Genomic DNA, 26,929 nt, shown 5'->3' with positions numbered 1-26,929 from the left:
TTACTTTTTTTTTAAAAAAAGGGAAGTTAAACCTTGGCGTGGAAAAGCCGGTATATTAATATATGCTGTTACTTAGTGTAGAATTAGATCTCGTCCTTTATGGCTATTATACAACCGCCAAAAGAAACTTAAAACGTAGGAACACAATCGAGAATAGCGAATCAGAAAAGGTGGCTATATGTCAGTGATTCACTAAATACAGAATGGATAAAGGTTATGATGTAAAACCTTAAGGTCCGTCCAGGTTAAGTACGGAGCAATACCTCGACCTAGGAACTCCTTAAGTCTTCGGTACGGAGCAATACCTCGACCTAGGAACTCCTAGCATGTTGTTAGTCGCCTCTTACGACATGGGAGCAGTTCCCAGAGGTTCTATTCTTGGCTGAAATAGTGCAAAAAGATTTCAGCCCGCCGGACACCACACGGCTTAATTTTAAACCTTACTATAAAAAAACACATGATAAAATAAGTTACTAGACAGATAACTTTGAGCTAATGCTCATTAAGCTAATTAAATATTATATTACCAATGATGCTTAAAATGTTTAGAATAGGCTTGGTTAAGGGGCGGATCCAGAAAAAAATTGGGGAGAGGTTCCAAATTTCGAATTTAAAATGAACATTGTACAATACATAATACGTAAAAACCTCATTTAATGAAAATCAGTATTGGTGGTCAAATTTGGTTTGAAAAGATTTTGATTTTGAAACTATTATATAATTCAAAATAATTTAAAATTTCTCAACAAGTTGAAAGTTTTTGGAAGGAGTCCAGACCCCCAGGACCCTCCCCCTAGATGCGCCACTAACTTGGTTTGTTGTTTCAATGGTTTTGTTAGAGGGAATCATCTTTCGTATGTTACTAAGAAAAAATGCAGGTAATCAAATTTACCCAGGTTGTAAGATATCCCGTTTACGGTACTAGCTGATATATCGTTTTTCCCATAAAAATGAAAAATTTCGTTGTTCCAATTCTGGATGCCAACCATTCAAATGTAATCTGATAAGTGGTGCGATGAACGTTGAACATCTGTTCCAAACTAATTTTTCACAGCTCAAATCAATCGGGTAAATTTTCCACAATTCCTCAAAACCCCAAAAGAGATAAAGTTATTTTATGTGTGCGCCAATCTTTTAAATTTTGAATCACTACAATCTCAATTCAATAAGGCCATTTTTGTGCCCAGTCAAGTACCCCATCTCCGTTGATTACATCACAGGTTGTGATGTGCACCATTACTTTAAATTTCACCCTCATGCCTACATTTTCTAAATACGTACCGCTTCCGTGTGGATGGGATGAACTGCGAACAAAAGTCCAGCAAATACAGCGAAATTCTTCCGCAGTCCGGCGATCGTCGTGCAAACCCGGGTGAACAGGACACAGGCGGCCGCATGAAGCACCACGTTGGTGACATGAAACCATAGTGAGCGAAGGCCAAATGTTATGTAATTCAAGCTGAAAGTAAAGAAAAAGAGAAATATTTACTGGTGAGTACGGGTTTAGCGTGAGTCAAAGGTAAAAAATAACCGGAACCCTACCGGAACGGAACTTTTGCATTACATTATGAATACTCTGCCCTTACTGAGATGAAAGCGTGTCGTGTCTGTCAAAACAGCATGTCAATGCAAGAGCTCGCCCGCGATCAGAGGCAAACTAACTAAAAAGTGTATGTATTTAATAAACATTCGACGCACTAAAATTGCCAATGAAATATGTTTTATTCCTTCTTAGGAAGAAATTTGTTTTTTTTTTCATTTCGTTTATTTGATAGGCACAAATGCGTTAGCTTGGCGGTGCCAAATTCTTTTGTTTTTACATTTTGGATATCTTAAAACTAGGAGGTTACAATGTTGAAATATTTTTTTTTACAAAAGAAAAGAAAGTTTACAGCTATCTTAAGACTATAAATAAGATTCAATACACAAGATAGGGCCAAAAGATTTTTTTCATGAAAAATTTTAAAACAAGGGATTCAGTTTGATATACAAGAGGGGGAGTAATAGTATTTTACGAAATATTTTACAGTTATCTTAAAACTAACAATATAGTTTAGTACACAAAAGGGGGAACAAATATTTATGAGAAATTTCACTGATATCTTAAAACTAGGAATACAATTTAATATTCACAAGATGGAGGACAAGAGTTTCAATAAAGAGTAAAAAATAGAGCTATCTTAAAACTAGGAATACAAAATACAAATTTGATTTTTTTAACGAAGACTTATGCTTGGTCAAGGTATTCAGAGGGTGGCTTATTTCCACATCAGTGTTGCAGCAGTTGTATCAAGGACAGGGAAGAGAAGGCGTATGGTGACAGGGAAAGAAGAACAAAACTTGCAACTTTCGCTCAAACGGGAGATCAGCGAAACAAATTTGCGCCTCAGTCTAGTAAGTCGTCGAGTACCGGATTGGCGGATGGTATTCTTCGGACCCGCGGGGAATCCTTCAAAAGTCATCGGACCTCGAGTCGCTCTCGCTTCAGTTTCTTTCTATGCAGGCGTAGTGGTAAGGGCGACGGCGGTTACATAGTGGCACTCTGGAGCTGATCGGTTCCACAAGGCAGGAGGAAACTTCTAAAAACGAGAAATAAAAAGAGAGGGGCTAAATTGGGATATTTATCGTTTTTATGAAGGTATAAATAAGGGACAAATAGGGGAAATCACGAGTTGCCAGCAATATCTCGGACTGGTACATTGGGTGGTCTATGGGATAATATATGAACTCGTTTGTCCAAATGATTTAAGACTTCTGATAACAATAATTTCAGGCTCAGTAGAGTAATGTTGTCAAAAAATGCGCATTGAAAATACGCATAATATTTACATGTACAGAATCGTATATGTACAAAATACGTTGTAAACTGCACGCTCCACAATGCCTTGAAACACATATCGGAAGCTTATGACTGTGCAAAATGCCAAATTCGGGCTCTAGCTTCACGAATGATGACTTATCCATCTATTTCGTCACATTTTGTTCTACTAACAAGTTATTTTACGTTATTAAAACGTCTAGAAGTATATAATTTGAAATTATATTGGATTCATATTGGCTTCTATGATGTACCGACTTTACTGTACTGGTTCACAAAACTTCAACATACTGCAATATATTGCGTAAAACATCTAAGTGCAATTACAAAATATTCTACGTTCTTCGAATCATTATTAAGTTCAGATTTTGAGATTTCTAACCTAAAATAAGTCTTGTTCGATGTCCTACTTAGTTTCGAAACACGAATTGCTAGATGTTCTAGGAAGGAACACAAATTAAAAGTTTTACAAATTATTAATTTTATAATACTTGACGTATCACATATTTCTACGAATTCGTATAGTTTGTATTAACATTGTACAAAACCCAATTGAGCAGCTAGCGTTTCAAAATACGAATTGTATAACGTGTGCGGATTTAGTTTACAACGAATTTTGTATTATAAGTGTGATATTTTATGTAATACACTTGTAAACATTACACACAGTATTGCATAACAAACATTCGATGACTTATAATTTCATTAAGCCTGAAATTATTGATATCAGAAGTCTTTAATCATTTGGATAAACGAGTTCGAATATTACCCCACATTAAATTCTTTCAAAAATCTCATTTACTTGTTTAACAGAATTCTGACTGAAAGTCCCTCATATATTGTTTTAGTGTTTCGGATTCTCCTCGTCAGTAACTAGCACCAACTGGGTGTCTAGTTAGACGATGTATCTAAGCTAGTACCCAAATTAGCACTAGATAGACACTAAAATCCAAAAAGTCACACGTCTTGCGTGAACACTAAACAACTGGCTTATACCGAGTGATGTCTCGATAGTAAGCACAGAAGTTCTGTTTGCCGACGAAGAATTTGAACCGAAACTGTCTTATGGTTTGAAGACCCAAACGCCTGAGATTATGCAAATTCCCAAAATGGGAAAATTTTGGACGATACCAAATTTTTTGTGCATAAGGACACATACAGAACTTCTGTGCTTACTATCGAGACATCACTCGGTATAAGCCAGTTGTTTAGTGTTCACGCAAGACGTGTGACTTTTTGGATTTTAGTGTCTAACTAGTGCTAATTTGGGTACTAGCTTAGATACATCGTTTAACTAGACACCCAGTTGGTGCTAGTTACTGACGAGGAGAATCCGAAACACTAAAACAAAAACCGTACTTTATGTCCAAAATTTTCCCATTTTGGGAATTTGCATACCCTCATATATTATTAAACAAGCTCTAGAAAAAATTGGAATCGAGACTGTTCAATAAGTTGATCCAGAGAAACACAAAAATTGCCATTTTACAAAAAATTGGATAACTTTCGCAATTTTCGTCGGATTTAAACTAACAAGTGCTTATTTTCATTGGTTATTGGCAGGCTTTAATTTCCCATAAAAATAATTTTTTTAGGATTGCTTTATCTTGCCGAAAATATTGATCACGCACTAATTTTTCTTCAAAAGATGACGAAAAATTAAGAAATAGTTCAATAGATTCGTAAATGACATCAGAACCAGTAGTCGCTATAAAACAAAATGTTCTAACGATTGAAAATGCATTCAATTACCTTTAATTCAACATAATAATATTTCATATCGATGCACTACAACCGAAGATATTAGCATTTTACTGAACGTGCTTGCAATTTTAAAGGTAAAATTCATTTTTTCACTGTAACTCGAAATTTTTTTGGACATAATTATCGGATTCAGCACGCAATTTTACATCAAAAATAGTGTTCGAATATTGAAGTTCTGATTTTTGTTTTTATTTTGTAAACTAGTGTTATTAACCCTTTCATGCCCAAATTTTTTCTAGTGCATGTAGGGTTTCAAAACAATTTTTTCTTGAAAACAGCGAGGTTAAGAAACTCGAAAAACCATTTTTAATAAAAGACGGTCCTTCCCTCGCAGTGCTAGAAGCTGCTCAATTTTAACCTTTCAATGTTCACTACAATTCTCCTAGAATATTTACAAGAGTCTACCTACGTGGAAAACGTAGCCAAAAATAGTCTAAATTGATAAGTATTATCAGTTTTCACTAATATTGCAACATAACAAAGTTATATGAAAAATTCATTTTTCGTCGTCAACATAAACTGTCCCTGGCAGCACTGCTCCATCAGAGTTCAATCAGACTAATTGCAATAACTTCAGTTCTAGAGCTAATCCTTGTAACTGTTAATACTCAAATGAAAGCCAATAGTCACATTTGTTAGCCTTACTTGTTTTTGTGAGGAAATCTTGCCTCAATCAAAAGTTATAGCTGATTAAAAACGTTGTTGTCCACAAACAACATGGCCATGAATGGGTTAATAGCAATTTCTAGTGGTGGACGGATTGACGTTTCGAAATTCAAGTCATCTGCTACAGAAACAGCTTACTACTTCGTAAACCTATACGGTTGGTATCACATGCCAACAACGGTACCTAAATTGTTAATACATGGATGTGAAATAATTGACCAATCTTCGATTCCCATCGGCAAACTCTTGGAAGAGGCCCAAGAAAGTATGAATAATGAAATTCGAAGAGTTCGTGAAAGTGTATGCTTGGAAAGGATCCCTGGAAAGGACAACTGGTGACCTCCTTCGAGGATTATTAGTTGCATCGGATCCGGTTGTGTTCAGTTTCAGACACAACAAGCCGAAACCGAAAGATGATTTCCCAATTGAAGTACAGGATTTATTAATCTTTGATGATGTGAGAACCTGAAGAGTGAATGTTTTGCAATAGAACGGATGCAGTTATATCAGAAAATTAAACAAAATCACCTTAAATAAAGCCAGAAATATACCATTCTTAAAAATAATCACTTTTTTTACTCTAATATGATATTAGTGGAATAAGACAACTTTACAACGTGGGAGTCGGCGTAGCGTATTGGTAAATCAATTGCCTTGTACGCAGCGCACCTGGGTTCGAGTCCCGACCCCGCACATAGGGTTAGAAATTTTTCCTAAGAGATTTTTCTAACCCGAAGAGGCGAATGACCTTAAGGTTAAAACCTCTATAATTGAAATAAAAAAAAAAAAAAAAAAAACTTTACAACGTGTCTATTTACTTTTTTTCTAAGCACCATGCGTCTCCATAATAGTAAAAAATTATTTTTTTCAACTCTTCGGGCAAAAAGGGGCAAAACAAGAGCTAAACTTTCGAAAAGTAGACATATTTTTCTATATAATGCATGCTCTTCGATTATTCCGCTCTGTTTCACCAGATTGTACGATAGGCATTTGTAAGTAGCAGTTTTTTTTTTCACTAAACTTATGACTCAAAGTTCAAAACAATTTTACGTATGTATTGAAATGAAAAATAAAGTTCATCTATTTTCCTTCAAAAGGAAACGTGTGCTTAAATAAGTTAAAAATTGTATGAGTAACAGGTGCAAGAAGTAAACAAGTTTTGGGACATGAAAATCAATTAAATAAGCCTGACATAGCGCTGTTTGAAGAATTGTAAAAAATCAAGATCTCATCCAATGATCACCAAATTTGGAGAAAACTTTATTCAATATATAAGAGGTATAGGAAAAATAGTTGCAACGAAATTTTTTTTAAGGTTTTGTCCGGTCTCCGGCCACTGTGCGACTGTGCAATGTGCAATATTCGGTACTACAAACACTGCTAGAAACCATTGCAGGTCTACCTAGGAAGATGATAACATTTGTTAACCACCTCAATATAATATCCCCAAACATCCATCCGTTCCAGCGTGCTCCGATGGCAATGCCACGAACCGACAAAGGTCACGGTTGCAAACCGACCGGCCATCAGTTCACGCTGTCCTGAAGTTCTTTGCCCGTAGGTTAAACACTCCTACCATAACTGTCGTACACCCATCGTTCCCAAACGATCAACAAAGTTACCGTTACTAGAAAACCGATGGACGGACGGACGGCCGCTTCGCTAGTTGATAAATCAATATAGAAGTTCACATATATTCAAAAGGATGTTCCTTGCTTCGCCATCATCGCCGCAATGCCTTTCAGAAAGACCATGTTCATTAAATTAAATTACACCAATAGGTGAGCGGTGAGTGGCCTCCGCGCGCTCCAGCAACCGAACCGACGCCAGAAGAGCCTTTTGATTGAAGATAATAATTCATTAAATTTTATTACCACGCAGATGGGCATCCATCCGTGAGTGGCGCCGAGTGTTGGCGGACGGTGCGAAGGCACCTTCACGTGAGGAGTCGTCGAGTCTCGCCTCGGCCAGAGTACTACACAGAGAGTCTACAAAGTAATCTCATCAACGTCCCGTCGGGAAAATGGGCTGAGATGTCGTTGTTCACGAAGCAGTACAGTTATACGTACAGTTCGAACGTTGTGTGAAGATTGAATTTATCGTACGTGTTAGCTGCAGCATGTCGAGTGGGGCTGCGAGTTTAGATTTTCCGGATTGAACATCTAGACCTCTGGGTACGTTGCATCGGTCGTCGTCGTCGTCGGCATCCTTGTCGTCGTTGTACTAGCCATCAAATTCTCAGGCGCTACAATGAGCCTGGGTTGTGTGAATGAAGAGAAACTAGTTAATTTATAACAAGTGTTATCGGATTTTCGACAACATTCGACGCATTGAAGCACGAAACTAGAAAGCTGATGGGTTAGGGTTGTACTGAACGGTCACTTAATTTTATTCATCTGACCGCATCCTGAATAACAACACTATATTTTTAACTCAGCAAATTTTGGCAAACCATCGTGCGTTTCCAGTAAATAATTCGATTTTATGGAGAAGCCTGGTTATTTGTTTGCCAAATCTAAATTGGAATTCGTTGCCCTACATAAACCATCGAGACGTCTGAATAGGTATCCTAAAACCTAAAACCCGTAATGAGTTACAAAAAAAAAGCCTGACGAAACATCCTCACCTCAAGATAAAATCTTAATGCAGTTACACAGCCGTCGCCAAACACAGACCGCTCACTCCAGAGACGAATCAGACGAAGGCGGGGAGGTTAAGTTATTACACGTTCGTTTTGTGGATTACTGGGTTAGCGAATAAAATTTAATTATTATAGCATTTGTGGCGCTCTCCGTCAGCGCTCGGTTGTGAGAGGCGAAAGTTGCTCTGCAGTGATTCAGGATACCTGAAGCGTTAACCCATATAGGAGAGGCACTTTCGCAATAGCTACCACATTTGCATGCTACTTCGTTCTCACTCACTGCTGACGGTTACCGTTAACCTTATTTATCTGCACACATATCTCTGGTATTTACATGTGTTATTTCACGCCGCTACTATCTTGTTTGTTTAGCTCAGAGGAACATAAAGGAGTCGATAGAAAGGAAACTGCCCCATTCAGTTTGCCATTTCGGTTCGGTTCGGTTGACTAAGCATCGTTGTACCGAGAGAGAAACATGACTGAAATACTGCTCTGCTTTGTTTAGCGTTATGAAAGACATTAGATTTTCTACTCAAAGATATGTTTGTGAACTGCTAGCCACTTAGTGCAATTTAGTATTACAAGTTTTGCTTTACTAAATTGATATTGATTTGATATTACAAGAAATTTTGATCTTTTGCTTCAAAATTCTTGATATTATGGGTTTGTGAACCGATTATTTTGAATTTAGACGCTAGACAACTTTCTTGGCTCGGACTCGAAAATATGGCTACCGATTTACGAGATCAGGACTAGCATCAGGTTAGTAATTGACACATCAACTCTTAAACCCACGTACCAATTAATTCTTCAAAGTTTTCCACCGTGTCACCGTGCATGAATGCGTAAACAGCCATGCATTGCTTCCGCTTAGCTTTTATTGCCAATTTAATTGTTTGCTAGATTTATGTTCACACGCCATGAATTTCCTCTACGCGGGACAGTAATCCCTACCATTTTCAAATTGAATATACACGACCAAAAGGACAACTGCACTGCATGCAAGTAGTAACTGGCAACAATTTATGAAATCTATAGCCCCCCTACCGCAGCAACATGAACCGGAAGCTATTGCTGATCCACAAACACATGCACGCACACACTCCGATGGGAAGAGGTGGGGCGTGGGGGGAACGGTCTGCTGTACGGTCGCAACTGTATCCGGATTGTGGCAGTCAGGCCGTTGGCCGTAAACGTGGAACGAGAACAAATCAGATCGTTTGTAATCTGGGCGTGATTGATTATTAAAATTTACACCCGTCGTTCTTTCGCGAAACGATAAATGCGAAATGGTGTAGATATCGTTTAGTTGCATTGATTTAACTGCACGGGCAGAAAATCGTTATCATTCTCTCGGAAAAAACGCCACAATCTAGGCATTTCAATTAATATTACGAATAGACAGGGCCGCCGAGAGGGGAGGGGGTGTGGTTTTTCCCCATGGGCCCGGAGTTGTGGAGGGGGCCCGGTCTTTGAACAGAAGAAATGATTCTGTCAAATATTATTTCAATAACAATTTATTTAAAAATTCAATTAGAGTTTCAATGTTGGTATGATTCAATTTTCTTTAATTTAAACATTATAAAGTCTACTCTGCACGAAAGTCTAATCAAAAGAAAACTAAGTTTCACTTAGAACTAAAAAACGATTCTAACGCGCAGTTGACAAAAAGACAGATTTTTTTTGTAAATTGTGTATTAAAAGACTGACATTTATTTAATATTTAATACTTTACAACAATTATCTCATGGGTTTTGACCAACTATTTAAAAAATTGAGTTAGTTAAAGTTGAAAGTTCTGGGCTCTCGAAATTTATTATGATTCGCATTTTACTAATTAATTCGAAACTTTCAATCTGTGGATGAGTTTCAAAAAAACAGTGTTTTAGCATTGAAAATGCTTTACTCCACTATATGGGGCTGGGACTAGGTGTAAAACTAAAATCTAAAATTCGATCCGCGTCACGAAAATGTGGCATAATTTTAAACGACTGCAGCGCTGTTAATTGTTGATGGAATTGTATCATTTTTATACCAATTATATACCAAAGACAAATCAAGTTTTCACTCACGTTTTGTTAATTGTTGATGGATTTTCATGATTCGAACACCAATCGATTCATAAAATTGCCAGTAAAAAATTGTTATCAAATTTATCTGTGTGTTTTATTAGCACACTATTGAAAAATCCGTAAATTCGTAAAAAAATAGGGAAAACATATCCAATTTTCACAAACTTGCTCAACTTCTTCCCTAACACAGACCTCATCTCGACACTCATAAACGTCTTACACTGTGTAAGTTACACATTTCATTGCTTGACATAAAAGGAATGTTTCTGGCCGAATTCATTCACTGTCATACCTACTTTGCTGATAGAACGAGGTAGGTTATTGCTACTGCTGCTGGTAGGATGTCAGATACCGTAAACCGGGGTGACATTGATCACTTTTCGAAGTAATCATTACATATTTTTAGACGCAACACATTTTTTAAAGTTTAATATTTTTAAACAATGTACTGATGTATGGAGAACAAGATTGGATGGTTTTACCTAAAATTGTTCGCTATTTTTCCAAAAAAAATTTCAAGGTTAAGTCCGTTTTCGTATTCCGGGGTGACTTTAATAACCTGCATGTTCACCCACATTAAGTTATTGATGTCAATGTTATTTATTCAAATGTTTGTTTAAACTAATTCTGGAAAGATACTCATTGTTAAATAGATATTAATTGGTATTATAAAAAGTATTTTATTGTACTGTACAATTCGAGTAATCAAAATTCGTATAATTTGTGTCCAACTAGAATAAAATATTCTGAAAACCTTTAAATCTGCTAAAATGGTTTTATTTCAGTGCTTTATCAATGTACAAAAAGTTTCATCCATTTTAACACGTTGGAATATTGAACAATTAAAAAATGCTGCGAATTTTAGCTTTAAAAAATTTGAAATAATTGCCAACTAGTTTCACAGAAAATGTATTAAAAATAAACAAACTCTTGAAACTAAATTTGGCACATCCCAATCTAAAGGTAAATAAAAACTCGCTTGTATTTTATTACTCTTGCTCAAATCTGAGATTTATTTGTTTTATAAAAAATAAACACTTTACGAAGCTTCGAATAAATAAAGGAAAATCAAATTTCGGTGTTTTGTAGTTTTTGTACCCAAAAACCGAACAATATGCTCAAAAAGTATAACAAAATAAGTATTTTATAAGTTTAGAGGAAAAATCATTTCAAATTAAAATGATTCGGTAGACTATTCTGGTTTAATAAGCGATCTACGAAAAAAGTTTATTAATTTATTTAACGAAACTTGTATTTTCTATTGTTGTTATTTTTTCACATCAAAAGACCAAAATACAATAATAGGAAAAATATACAAATAAAAAAATACTACTAAGTTAATGGAACAACAAGAAACAAAAATCCATACAGAAGAAAAGCATAAATTTCAAAGCTGATAAACAGAAACTTTCACAACTCGTAAAAAAATTTAAGTGAGAGAATTAGATAAAAATATTTTTTAAGCAAATAAAAGAAACCTAAAATGAAAAATATTGAAAAAAGCCGGATACAGAAATACAAGGTAACTTTAATAGAAAAGTTAGCTTTGTATTTCTGTATCCGGCTTTTTTCAATATTTTTCATTTTAGGTTTCTTTTATTTGCTTAAAAAATATTTTTATCTAATTCTCTCACTTAAATTTTTTTTCGAGTTGTGAAAGTTTCTGTTTATCAGCTTTGAAATTTATGCTTTTCTTCTGTATGGATTTTTGTTTCTTGTTGTTCCATTAACTTAGTAGTATTTTTTTATTTGAATATTTTTCCTATTATTGTATTTTGATCTTTTCCTTCCTTCTTTTTCTTAGGTTTTCCATTTCATCAAATTTAAATTTTTTCCACTTTTCCTTTGTATATTTTTATTTATTTATTTTTTAACCCATTTACTTTTTAAATTTTCTCTTGTTTTGCTTTATGATAATATTCCTGTTTTTTCCATTTCTTCTAGGATTTTCATGTTTACCCATTTAAATCAATCTGATTTTAAATGTTTTCTATGATTTCACTATTGTCTGTTTTTGGCTATTTACATTTGTTCTGTTGTACTATATTTTCTTTAATCCATTCCGCGTAATTGTTCCCAGTTATTTTTATTAGTTCTTTAAAATAAATACTTTTTATATTTCATTATTATCTTTTTATTCCATTCTTGCACCTTAGCATTTCTTCTATTTTGAAACATATGCCTACTTTCTTGTTTTCATGCCTTCCATTTTATTAATTTGCTACTATTTTTTATATTTCAAATATTTTGTAAAATTGTTCTTTTTGCCTTTATTTCAGAGGATCTATTTCGTTCATTTTTACATTTGCTTATTGTATTTTTTTGTTGTATTCATTTTTCTTTCTTTTGCCATTTTTACTGTATTTGATGTTCATGATGTTTAATTTTTCATCTCTGGGGACGGGGATAGCGTAGTTGGTAAATCGATTGCCTTGTACGCAGCGCACCTTGGTCCGAATAGCGACCCCGCACATAGGGTCAGAAATTTTTCATTAGAGGTTTTTACAACCCGAAGAGGCGAATGACCTTAAGGTTAAAACCTCTATAATCGAAAAAAAATCATCTCGTTATTTACCCGTATTTTTTCTATTTCTTCACTGTTTGTTTAATTACCGTTTTAATTTCCTTCTATTGATTTGATTGTTTTAATTATGGAATCGGTTATAATTTGATATTTCTTCAAATTGCATTCCTTTATTTTTAATTCGTCCATAGTCTTAATTTTGTTCATTTTCTGTTGTTTCTCCGTTTTGGATTTTTTTCTATTTCACACGTGTGTGCGTGTGTGTATGTGTGTGATTATGTGTGTGTATACAATCCATTTCCCACTGTCCAGCAGTGCTTTTATGGGAGAAACTTGTCTGCATCTATGTAATGGTATGTTTGTTTTCATCGATAGATGTACACATGTTTGGCCCAGGAAATTGAAGGCTATAGCTCTATTGTACATCCAACGACCCATTTCAAGAATACCTGTTCCTACACATACATTCTGAGACCTCCTTCATATACAATATGGCCCGCGCGAATATATCCACGTTTCAATTGGATATTTGCAATATATTCGCACTTCCAGAATGAAAAATATTTTTGATTCTGGCACGTTTTGACAAAAAGTCAAATATTTATGAAGGTAGACAATCATTGAAAAATGACATGAAACGATCTCACCATCTCTGAATTAATAAATTCATGAGATTTCTGTGAAGAATCCTCCTTTATCCGTGAAATTGTTGCATCAGTTACTTAGGTCCAGGTGGCGTTGCAGACATTAAGCGGAACGAACGGGCTTATTTTTTCGCGTCTTGCTTCACGTACTTCAATGGCAAAGTTGTGACGACAAATTTCTATGCAAAATCACTTTTCTCACGATATTACAACCTACTAACACGTAACTCAATAGGAAAAGCTACCTACTAAACGATTGGCTTCATTTCCCTGTTGAATATATTGTATATCACTGAAAAACTTTGAAAAATATTGGACGTTAACGACAACACGTCCGGGCGATTCTCCGGTGCTGCTACTTCCTTCGTTTTTTATTTTTGATTATGTTATTTTTTTATTCAAATTTATAACATTTCCATTTTGCTACTATTTTCGCAATTTGTGCAAAGTTTTAATTCGCAAAATTATCTGGATCAGTTTTCCCTCTGAAACCAAAAAAAGTCAGCAACACTACTGAACGAATGAGTAGTTATATTATCAGAGACTGGCAATATTGTAGCGCACCGACTTTGCCGAATGTGTTGATTTTTTAACGAATTCTAGGTGAAACCAGACAAAGATTCGAAAAAATCCATGCAATTCCAACTTCTGGATAAATATGAAAATATTGATAAATCGGCTACTTTCAAAGCCACTAAAAATTTCGTAGGGATAAATATCTTCACGATTAAATTTGGTCGACTTAAACTTGGCGCATATCTTTGCACACAAAACCCTCATTTGTCTGCGTGCTGAAAAATGCCTTTTATAATTGACATTTGCTCTTCGGTTATAAAAGTGTCGTCCAAGCAAAAGGAGCAACACAGAGAAATTTTGCTCGCGTAAAGCCTGAATTCGAATTATTTGCACGCCAAGTTAGTGAAACCGTTAAAAGTGGCCAAATCAACTGTCACTAGCTTAATGGTAACCGGGAGGAACAGTGGCCGATATTTTCAAGCATATGAAGTTGTCGAAGTTCACACAGAAATATCTGGTTTGGCAGACTTTCTGTACTTGTGGTGTGAAAAGCGACATTTTCGTTGCGACCGAGCTCATCAACAAGAAATTTTTTGTGAAAAGGTGCCTTTCACGAAGCAACACGATTATTGCACGCTATTTCGGTCGGATTTTGAATACTGCCATTAGAGAAAAAAGGACATGAAGTGTTCTAACGCCTACAAGATTCTGGTGTCACGCAAGAACAAGAACGCTCCCAACACACTATAGCTCGGCCCTATCGAGAAATATTAGTCCATCGTCAAGCAGAACCTGAAGAAGTCTCAAAAATGTTAAAATAAACTGTCTGTGGCGAACAAAGTAGACGAGGTGGATGTAAAAAATTTGATGGCAGTTATTAAAAGACGCTCAACGGGAAGCTTAGCTGAATATTTTTTTTGTACTTTATGGTATTTGAACTTATGAAAAAAATAATAAAAAATTAATCATTGAACTTTGAAGAAATTTTGATCGTAGACGACGCCTGGAGTTGAGTGGTAAGCATGACCGCCGCTCAATCCAGTGGGTCTGGTTTCAATCCCAGCCGATGTCGTTGGGATGTTGTGAGGTGAAAGCTCTGTGTCACGCCTTTATTCGCAAGTGAAGTAGAGTCGTCGGTCCCGTGCGTCCATGTTTAGATAATCCGATATGTTGTTTTGGAGTCACCTCTCTGGTGTCGGTGATAGGCACAACACAGTGCGGACAGAGTCCGACGGAAAATAAATGAAAAAATGACCCTTTGAAATGACAAAAAAACAACATTGAAATTAACAGCACTAAGTGTATTCTGATATATTTCTCCATGAAATACATAATAGCTGATAATTATTTTTTCCGGCATATTTCGAGCTTAACAGCTTCTGTGTTCGAAAATTCTACAATGATGGAGGGCCCTTATATTGACTCGTAATTTCTCTCTGCAGCGCTGCGAATAAACTTTGGGATTTATTTTATGGTAAGTTCATCATAGTTAACAATTTCTGTACGGCTAAAGCTGACAGCAGGTCCGGCGAAACACTATCTTCCGGAGTGGGTAGTAGGATTTCTAGCTGTAGTGACGAAAGCTCTGACATGGTGTGTGTATTGTTAACGGGCTGTATGGCCGATTAAACATTCTTTTCGCGGGTACTGAAGCCCGCATGATAGTGTACTAACTAAACATCATTCGGCCGTGTACGAAGAAGTATCTTCTCTACGTACACGCCTGGGAAGTAGAGATCGATGGTGTAGTCTCCGACAGGGCCTTAATAGCGAAATATGGGGCTGGTTCCTTCCAGAACCCTTTGCTACAGTCAGTGAAAATTCTGGTTTGCAAGCAATCGCGTTCAGCAAAAATTGTGGAGTATGAGAAATTATTTTCAATCAATCGTCTTTCGCCAGATATCCTCTTTCATACTTTGTTCTTTTGAAGGGGGCACGTCTACCTGTTCGCCTTTTTGTGTCGCGGGGTATGCAGTCATTACGAACAAATGTGTCATACAGCTACCCATTGTAGAAAAAAGGCACGGTGTGGAAAATGCGTAGAGAATTTCGAAAAAAAATCCGCATAAACTCTCGACATATCCCGCATATAGATTAGGCGGGGAAAAACTGAAGCATTCATTTAAGAAACGCTCCCAAAAGAAAAATACTACGCTCCTGGCCAACACTAATTTCTACGCTCCCTTGTTCAGTAAAGAACGAGAGTGACAATCCCATGGAGAAAACATCATCTGAAGTGCCTATAAATTTTCGAAAAAGCAAGATTATTTCCTCTCCTAAGATTCCTCGTAAAGGCCTGAGAGTGTGCCTTGATGGGTGCTATTACAAATCTGAAGTAAGTGGCTCCTCGTCTCGGAAATCTTACAAACAAACAGGAATTTCCACATGAGACATAAAGAACCCCAAGTATCCCTATATTTCAGTCCCATCATTTTCCCAGGTTTTACGAGATGTGTTTGGTCCGATGTAGGGCCAGAGGTTTGGTCCGACGTCCACAATTTTAACATTATTCACCAGGGCCGAAACAACCCTGTAGAGAAGCGTTTTTGGCGGTCAACTATTGGCTATTATTTCAAAAGTTAATCCTAGTTACCAGATATTGAAGTTGTCGCTCCGAAACAAAGGCAGATGTATTGACATTGTTTCCCTGTACATCGCATCTCAGTTGGTTCAAGAAGACTTTTTGAACGCCGGATCACCCGATTTTTTTCGAATATACGCGACGTTAGAAACGCAAATGATAAAGTTAATGGATGCTGAAAAACGCGGTTATTGGCACCGGTTTGTTGACGGAATCACGAGAGAAATAATGTTTCATCTGGTTGATTGGCCCTACGTTGTGTATTCCATTCAACCTACACGGAACCAAGAATCTTTTTTCGGCACCAACAGCATTCCATGTAGATGCACTCTCAAACAATAGACGTTTCATGATGAAATTATAATCTATCTATCTGTATATGTAAAAGTCAATGTTTGTATTATATGATTTATGGAATTCTAAACGGCTGCACCGATTGCCGTCAAAATTTATACATAGTAGGCATTTGTTATGGAACGTGTTTGTGTGCTATTGGTTGGGGATTATCTGGCCGCCAGATGGCGTTTTGGAACAAATTGTGTTTTCCTCCTATTTCGTTGGAAGTTGCAGCAACGCACGACGGGTATTAGGTTATACTTTATATAAACGTAACGATTGCTCTTTAAACACATAAATTTATCTGACCGAAAAGATGCTCGCGCTAAGCATTATAGTGCACATATCACTGTAGCGTTCATCAGATGATAACAGCTATGCATCGCTTCTATGCTAATTATGACAGTATGTGTGAGGGTGATCATAAAAGAGTCTGTGCTGTCAAAATTCTCCCCACAAAAATGATGATTTTATATATACTTATCAACGACTATGTCCACATCGTTGCAGTTCCAAAGATGCTCTCCATTCAATGGAGCATGAAAAGCTCTTCTTCTATTTCCTGAGGAAAGCATGGCAGTTCCTGAGTTCTTAGAAATAAGCCTTTGTTCAAGGGGATGGATAAGGATCGTGACTTCATTCGGAAGATATCTCGGGTCGTACCCAGTCATCATACGTTGCATGAGCATCTCTGGTGTAGCGGTTTCTGCGCTTATGATGACGGTTATCGCATCAGTTAACATGTTGTCTGGTCGTGCGCTTAGTACCCTAGCGCCAGATCTCCGTTAAACGAATACTTTCGGCCTCGTTCCAGTCCGCGGTGTGCTGGCTATCCTCGATCTCCCTCATTTCATATATTTAGTTCAACATCAATTTCATGATACTGGGTTCACCATAGAGTGCAGCGAGCTCGTGGTTCATCCTTCGCCGCCACACACCGTTCTCTTGCACACCGCCGAAGATCATCCTTAGCACCCGTCGCTCGAAAACTCCTAGCGCTTGCAGGTCCTCCTCGAGCCCGTAGAGAACCACCGGTCTTATAAGCGTTTTGTACATGGTGCATTTGGTGCGGGGGTGAATCTTTCTTGACCGCAGTTTCTTCTGGAGCCCATAGTAGGCCCCACTTCCACTGATGATGCGTCTTCGGATTTCACGGCTCATGTTATTGTCAGCCGTTAATAAGGATCATAGGTAGACTAAATCCTCCACTACCTCGAAATGTCCCCGTCAATCGTAACGCTGTTTCCTAGCCGGATCCTGTCGTTTTCGGTTCCGCCTACCAGCATATACTTTGTTTTGGACGCACTTACCACCACCGCATTTACCACCTCGATCTCCCTACATGTCTCTTATATACATATTTTTCAACACAATAGGTAGCCAAATTTAGTTATTTCCTCTCATATGGTTTATATGCTAACATCTACGTGGAAATCTGGTCTCAAAAGAGTTCCCAAGCGGATCCAAGTAAGGCAGTTGGCGATCCAGTTTGTGGTATCCTGACAGTATTCTTCCGTCTTCAAAAAGCTGCAAGTTTAATTTCCTCATTTGCTTTACTTTTTAACGACATTCAATTAGCTAGATATTACTGAGTAGGGAATGTTATAAAAATTTAGAGCCATAGTACTCAATTGAGAGAGGATGTGAAATATACAGATTGGAGAACTAGGAGTACCAGGGTCGTTAGAAACAGGCTTAAAATCTTACTGACTAATCTTTTGTCTTCTGCTGGTAGGAGTCGAGCTTAGGTAACATTACTACGAATTGCTCAGGTCTACCAGCATGTCTTGACAGACCTGTCCCGCTTTACCGTAACAACTTTCCTCTTATTCCTGTCATTGTTGTTCGCCCTCGCTTCCCTTTCCCTGATAAGATCTCTGCTACTCTGATGCTGGGATCAATTCCTCTTATGTATATCTTTTGCCTTATAAAAATCCTAATAGCGTTTTCCCTTGTTTTAATTGTTAATCAAATGACAGTTCGTGTTAAAAAAACAAATTGTATATCTAGTCCTTGAATTTATTTATAACAACATCCTTTAGTCCGAATAAAAATTCCTAATTATTTCTTCTGATTAGGGTTGTGGTACCGGTAATACCGATACCGAAAATCCCGGGAATACCGACCTATTTTTGATACCGTAATACCGGTACTAAATAAAAGCCAGTACCAGTATTATCGGTATCATACATTTTTTTATGAAAAATATGTGGACTCTCTAGGGGGCCTGTTTCAAAATATCGGTCTGCAAAATGACTTTTAATTATATTAATTACCTCCTTGATAATTGGTAGAGCTAACACCTTTGTGGGGGAATGAGGTGGGGCCATTATCATAATTCTAGAAGTTAAACATTACTAGCTCCCGTTTTACCGAACGGTGTGTCTAAATTCCTGTTTTATTTTGTCGAAATTAAATTTTAACGATCTTTAGTTCAAAATATTCACATTTAGCGCAAGAGACGTAAAAATTTGCTATGAATTTTTGTATTAGCGACATTCTGATTGGTTTCTATTATTCACTGGGTGGTACGTAATAAGACTATGGTCTAAGTCATGTCTGTATTTGGTTTGCTCTTAAACTACTTCAAATGGGGCGATTTGTAATTATTAGTGATCGGAAAATTCAGCGAAACTCCATAGTTTACAGGAAAGCAAGGAGCCTTGATATGCAGGTCGAAACCAATTTACAGAAAAGCAAGAGAGGAAATGAGAACAACCTGCTCGGATTTACTGCCATTCTCGGTTTGATTTACTGCTGTTAATAGGGTTTCTTACATTTACCATCTGTTGAAGTCGACAAAAGGCGCACCGCTTAGCAGTTATTGATTTCAAAGTGGCCTAGATTTCGAAATAAAAGAAGGTGCCGCATACGAAAAATATCTTCTGCTGAGATGAGTCATGCCATTCCGAAGCAATTAAAAGCAACAAACATGTTTTTTTTGGTCAGCACAAATCAATCATCTGAGAATAAGGTCATCAGTTTGAGCATCCAATTTCACTTTGAAGCTTTTTTCGAATATTTTAAAAAAATATTCGAGTACCGGTACTTTACTGGTACTACCGGTACTGAGGGCTTCAGTACCGTAGAACCGGTTGTCACCAAAAAGGGTCGGTACTGCGAACCCTAATATCGATCTGAATTCCTTGTTTTAAGATGTACATGTGTCAAAATATATTCTCCTTAGAATAGCCATAAAAATAAGTTTAAATTTTAAACAAATCCTATTTATTATGCCATATTTTCAAGACATTTGAATCGTAAAGCAAAGAAATTTGTATCTGAATAAAAAAAATTAAATTGTGTGTCGAGAATTTCAGACGCATGCATTTTGTGCGCAAGACACATATGCAGTTAGTTTCAGGTTTTAGTTTGTTCCAAACTTTCGAGTGGGCAATTCCCCTCTCGGTTATTTTCGATTGGGTAGTTATACCCAAACTACCCGCGTGATCTGCCGGCCCTGGCTGACGTGAAATAATTATTTTTTATCATGCAAATTCCCAAATGGGAAAATTTTGGACGATACCAAATTTTTTGTGCATAAGGACACATACCTTACATAACGTACGGTTTTTGTTTTAGTGTTTCGGATTCTCCTCGACAGTAACTAGCACCAACTGGGTGTCTAGTTAGACGATGTATCTAAACTAGTACCCAAATTAGCACTAGTTAGACACTAAAATCCAAAAAGTCACACGTCTTGCGTGAACACTAAACAACTGGCTTATACCGAGTGATGTATCGATAGTAAGCACAGAAGTTCTGTTTGCCGACGAAGAATATGAACCGAAACTGTCTTATGGTTTGAAGACCCAAACGCCTGAAATTATGCAAATTCCCAAATGGGAAAATTTTTGACGATACCAAATTTTTTTGTGCATAAGGACACATACTTTACATAACGTACGGTTTTTGTTTTAGTGTTTCGGATTCTCCTCGTCAGTAACTAGACTTCTTGGATTTTAGTGTCTAACTAGTGCTAATTTGGGTACTAGTTTAGATACATCGTCTAACTAGACACCCAGTTGGTGCTAGTTACTGACGAGGAGAATCCGAAACACTAAAACAAAAGCCGTACGTTATTTTTTATCGTATTTATCTGAAGAACAATAATCGAAAACCTCAATTTTATTCGAAAAGCAGAAGTACCAATCAACACGTACTATACAGAAACCCATCCGTCTCAGAAAGTTCCACGCTAATGAATGGATGTAGTCTTAAGATTATATGCCTATAGAATATGCAACCAATGCTCGACATTATCTACCATCCATCTACCTCTCGAAACATAGTTATTATCCAAGATCGAAAATATCGAAACAAATTTAACTTCTTCTCGATTCAATATCATTTCCTGATTACATCATCCGACCCGATAGTATCGCGTTCTCTAATTACGACTGACAGAGCAACCACTCAGCAATCATCGACATAACCAGCAGCCAGCATCTTGTTTTGCCTACTCTTCGGCAATGCTTACATTATTGGCGCCAAGGATATCCGGGAGTGTCAACCCACAGTTTTCCTTGCTGATTTGGGCTTCTATTTGCTAGACGCTAGATGAAAGGGTGCCCTCCTTCAATGCTTTCAGGGGGGCGGTGAAACTGGTGCCTATAATTAAGGTCACTTTCTCCGACTCGTTCGGTTGTAGCACGAATCGGGACGACGTCCTCGAGTTGCGAAAGTTGTGAACCATCGCGCCAGTTTTGAGAGTAGCGTCGTGAACACTAATGATAATGACTTTTACTTTTTCTTCGGTAATTAACACTAAATTTTCGAACCGAAGGCCAAAGTGACGGTGATACGTATCTTCCATTAGCCGAACGGACGGATGGTGAAATATCTGTCGTTTGCGTATTCGCAGAGCCATGGATGTATAATTTAGAGTCACTGTCATTCGAGCAGTTATGTGGCTTTTGAAACAAATTATGTAAACGTTAGATTTCTTCAATATATCAAATTCTCCAGTGACAAGCTTTCAAACCTTCACACTCAAAATTCGGTGTGGTTGAACACACTTCAATCGTAGGATCGCGGGAAAATTATCCACTCATTTGGAACTCGTCATCCAGATGTGCCTTGTTTTTCAACCACATCATTGGAAGGGAAGCGATAGTGAGAAATTTGCCAGCCACTGCAGGGGCTGTATGGGTGGATGAGCGAATGGATGAATAGACGACATCGGCTGCTGATTGCTTCAATTTCCATCACCGCAGCGTCTCCGGAAAACTGTCAGTTAGCTTGGCAGCATGACGTCAATAAGTTTCCGCCAGTAAAGCTCGTCTCGTTTGATTCACCCTCCGGCTTCGTCAAATTAGTCCCTAATCAAATTAAACCGCGAAGTCGACGGAAATTGTAAGCGAGCAGCTAAATATTCATGGACCATTGAAATTCGTCCGCAGCCAACAGCGCCTCCCTGTTGCCGACACACTCTCGGGCATGGCGGGTATGTTTGATTGGAGATATTTTCCACATCGTTGTGAAGTAGGTCGTTACGACGATGTGTGAATTGTGGTAGGGATGGAATGCCGGCATGAGTTACAATAAAGATTTATCTTCATCATGATCAGTTGCTTTGTACTCTGTCTTTTGATACGGCAAGATATGATAGGTGCCAATTTTCTTTTTGCCTTTCTCATATAAAGAAAGGCTATGCAATCACTGTAAAAATCGACTTTTTAACGGAGGCCCGGAGGGCCGAGTGTCATATACCATTCGATTCAGTTCGTCGAGATCGGCAAATGTCTGTGTGTGTGTATGTATGTGTGTGTGTATGTGTGTGTGTGTCATTTAAACTCACACAATTTTCTCAGAGATGGCTGAACCGATTTTCGCAAACTTAGTTTCATATGAAAGGTATAACGCTCCCATAAGCTGCTATTGAATTTTTAGTTGATCCGACTTCCGGTTCCGGAGTTACGGGTTGAAGAGTGCGGTCACACAGCAAATTCCCATATAAACTGGTACCACCATGATGTTCAAATGATGTAAAACATATTAAAATTGATGTAACATTACTCTAGTTTGCGGGTCTGGATCACTAATGATCAATCAAAGCAGCTTTGACCACATTGGCCACCTATGACAGTTCATGACGCCCCCGGGGAACCCGCCAAGTTCCTAAGCTAATATCACACCCATTCCCCAACGAATTCTCTACCGATTTTTACAAACTTGATTTCAAATGAAAGATACAGTAATACCATTGACTGCTGCTGAATTTCATTCGGTTCTGACTCTTGATTCCGGAGTTACAGGGGTGTAAGTAAGGATACACTGGAGTTTCGGTACAATCGTAATACCTCAGAGACTAAAAACTATTGAAATGGTCACCAAATTACTTCTAATCGCAGATCTAGATCACTGATTGCCAATCAAACATTCTTTGAATATATTATCCACTATCGACGATTCCGGAAGTCCCGAATTCCGGGCATATTCCACAATTAAAGTCACATCGGTTCTTCGGTGATGACTGAACCGATTTTCTCAAACCAAGTCTCAAATGGAATGCAAAATATGCAGTTTAGTATTGCGTCACCGCCCCTCCCCCCGCGTGTCTTGCCCTTACACCTCCCTCCTTCATCACTCCCCTCCCCTTGGACCACCCTCACGCCCGCATGACGCATCCTCCACTCCCACTCTACTAACCCCCCATTCCCTCCACTTTCAAACCCATTCCACCAACATTTCAAAATATAATCACATGAAAATAACATTGAACTCATGCTGATTAAGCTAATTAAATACTATTCTTTTGCCTTTCTCATATAGAAAGGTTACGCAATTGCTCCAAAAACCGACTTTCTAACCGAGGCCCGGAGGGCCGAGTCTCATATAACATTCGACTCAGTTCGCCGAGATCGCAAAATATCTGTGTGTATGTATATATGTATGTATGTATGTATGTATGTATGTATGTATGTGTGTATGTATGTATGTATGTATGTGCGGATTTGTTAACAAAATGTCCACATCGGTTTTTTGGAGATGGCTGAACCGATTTTCACAAACTAAGATTCAAATGAAAGGTATACTATTCCCATAGGTTGCTATTGAATTTGATTTTCAACCGACATCTTGTCCCGGATTACGAGTTGAAGAGTATGGTTACAAAACAAAATTTGTTGATTTGTCCACATCGGTTTCTCGGAATTTTCTGAACCGATTTTGACAAACTTGATTTTAAATGGAAGGTCCATCAGCTGCTATTGAATTTTGTGTGGATCCCAGCTCTGGATCCTGAATTACAGGGTGATACGTACGATCACGCAGCAAATCTCGATTCTAACGAATTCTGCGATGAATGTAAAAAGGTGAAATTTTTGCCTTTCTCAATAGAAAGGTATTGCAATTGCTCTGAAAACCGACTTTTTAACGGAGGCCCGGAGGGCCGAGTGACATATACCATTCGATTCAGTTCGTAGAGTTCGGCAAATGTCTGTGTGTATGTATGTGTGTATGTATGTGTGTATGTATGTGTGTATGTATGTATGTGTGTGTATGTGCGCATGTGTGTGTGTATGTGACCAAAAATGTCACTCATTTTTCTCAGAGATGGCTGAACCGATTTTGACAAACTTAGTCTCAAATGAAAGGTGCAACGTTCCCATAGGCTGCTATTGAATTTCTAATGGATCCGACTTCCGGTTCCGGAATTACAGGGTGATGAGTACGAACACGCAGAAAATGTCGATTTTAATAAATTCTGCTATAAGGTGCATAAAGGTGAATTTTTTTCGAAAATATGACCACAACTGCTTCGATTTGTAGTATTAGGTCACTAACATCCATTCAAAGTCTATTTGGCCACATTGGCCACCATCATCGGTTCCGGAAGCCCGGGCGGAAGTATCTAAATTCAGAATAACAGTCACATCGGTTTCTCAGAGATGGCTAGACCGATTCGACTAAACTTGGCCTCAAATGAAAGGTATTGCGTCCCCGTAAATGGCTATTTAATTTCATCGCGATCCTACTTCCGGTTCCGGAGTTACAGGTTGTGGCGCGCGATCACATAGCAAATTGTGATTCAAACCGATACTCCGATAAAAGCAAAAAAGGTAAAAATTTCGCTAAAATGTCTCTTAAACAACTTAAATTTGCTGTTCTAGGTCACCGACGGCCAACCAAACTTTCGTTCACTACATTGACCACCATAGACGGTTCCGGAAGTGCCCGGGAAAAGCGGCCATCTTTCAAAATTTACGAACTCACATCAGTTTCCCGGAAATGGTTGGGCCGATTTTCACAAACTTAGTCCCAAATGATAGCTATAATATCCCCACAGATGTTTATAAAATTTCGTACGGATCGCTTATATGAGGCCGGAAATATAGACTAAATCGTCCGGTCACATATGAAATTCCCATATAAGCCGGAACTCAAATTTTTTTTTCAAAGGGGGGACCCCATGAAATTTCAGAAATCGAATTCGTATTTTTGATGCCAAACATCTTTAAAATGCATGAAACGTCGAGATTTTATGTTATCTCGAAAAAATTTTTTTTTATAAAAATCGACTTTTTGGGACTTTGCCGATTTCGCACCTTTTTTCAGTTCAATATTACCGTGGCTGTTTTTTTCTTCTTCAAAATTTTAGAACTCGAATAATGATTTATTTTCCTGTATATAGTTGTCATGTGATGTACAATAATAAAATGTAATATATGCATTTAAAAGCTTTTAATGAATATAAACAACGCACACATTCTTGTGATTCATGATTGAGAAAGGCACAATGGCACCGCTAGGTGGATTAAAATAGGTTTTTTCATTATAATTTTAAATTTCTCATAAATAAGAGTTAACAATTTTAGATTTTTTTAACGTCTTTTTCTCGTAAATAGCCACTATTTGACAATTCTTCGAAGTTATAGATTATAGGTTATTATAGATACCTAGAAAAAAGTGAAATGAAGCACCGAAACCGTCGGACATTAAGGCAATACGTTATTTTTATTCACTCGTTAGCCGAGACTCATTATACAAAGTTAATAGGATTATGGTAATGATAAAACCTATAGTTATTTAAAAAAGCTCAGCATAGGATAACAATAAATACTAAAATATATACACAATACAAGGCCTTTTCAGACCAAATTTTGTTAAATCCTACACATCACACGCTTCACAATACTTTGTGGTTGCCACTAAAAGAAAAAAAAAATATTGTCGCTACGGTAAGATGAAAAAAGTGAAATCGAAAGAGAGACAAGAGGAAAAGAGGTTAAGCTTCAGGATCGAAGGAAATTAAAAGTTCTTTCGCATTGGATACGTTGAGTAAGCCACACTACGGAACAAGTTTGTGCCTATAGATACCTCGAATCAGGAGCGAGATTATGGAACCATTTCGAATCGACTTTTTCATACAAGCTTGCATACAATAAACCTTTCGTTTCGAGATGCGTAATGCAAGCCCAGGATCCGCAGTTTTTAGCTGAAACAATGTGTGCTGAAATTATGCCGACCTCCACAGCCATACTTGCTACGATTCAACCGGTTGAGGTATCTGCGGAGCATTTGGACTCCATCAAACAGTCCGTTACCCGAAGGTCGACGCACGTACGTGGCAAGAATGATCGTCTTCAGAAACCGTCGCTATTCTCAGGCACCTCACTGGTGTATAGTTGAAGATCTGCAAAGCACTCCACATGTGCGGTAGAGTTGGACACGGTTATATGAAAAAAAAAAAATAAAATTTTGCTCCGAGCAACTTTACAGCTTCCATTTGGATTCTAAAATAACTATGCAAATTCTAAGCTTGATCGGTGAAACTCTGTGGGTTTCAACCTTTTTCGTTCCATACACTCCTTTACGAATATTGATCCCCATGATGTTCTCCTTTCTGAAAATTGCTTACCATACACTGGAAAAAATATTGGTAAAAGTGAGAGTGTTTTGCTTCTAGCAAAAAACAATCAACGTCTACTGTCAGGTTGAAAGTAAAGCTTTTAAAATAATCCAGAATAAATCAAGAATCAAAATAAAAGTTTTACTTTTAATTTATGAAAGAACCCTAACTAATAACTGATGAAAGAATTTAATTTATTCTGTCAACATGAAAACATTTAATAGCAATTTAGTAAAATGGTAACTTTATACCATTTTGAAAAATGTGGCCGGTTGTCGGCACCCTAAGAAAATTTATTAAAAATTGTAAAATATGGATGAAAATCATCAAGATTCAAAGGGAAAAGGATATTTATTCATTTCAACAACCATCGAAGGCATTTTGGACATCATTCTTCACAGTGGCGAGGCTAGGCTTTTTGCCGCTCGTGGCAAAAAGTTAAGTTTGCCGCCTTTTACCTATTTCTGACTAACCAAACTATCTCAACAGTTTTCCGCGTATGTTGATGAAAATT

General features: G+C 37.4%; 1 protein-coding gene across 1 annotated transcript in view; it reads right to left on the bottom strand.

Moving 5' to 3' along the window:
- LOC131689725 (protein O-mannosyl-transferase TMTC1-like) overlaps nt 1–26,929 on the bottom strand; it is a 739,528-nt gene that overhangs the window by 224,162 nt on the left and 488,437 nt on the right. Inside the window, exon 3 of the mRNA XM_058975014.1 lies at nt 1,282–1,459. Coding sequence (XP_058830997.1) covers nt 1,282–1,459 — 178 coding nt within the window. The remainder of the gene's footprint in view (nt 1–1,281; nt 1,460–26,929) is intronic.

This window comes from Topomyia yanbarensis, chromosome 3 (genome assembly GCF_030247195.1).
Source record: "Topomyia yanbarensis strain Yona2022 chromosome 3, ASM3024719v1, whole genome shotgun sequence".
In the NCBI taxonomy this organism is placed as follows: domain Eukaryota; kingdom Metazoa; phylum Arthropoda; class Insecta; order Diptera; family Culicidae; genus Topomyia; species Topomyia yanbarensis.
Note: the sequence above shows the minus strand (reverse complement) of the source record. Positions and strands in the feature narration are given on the sequence as shown.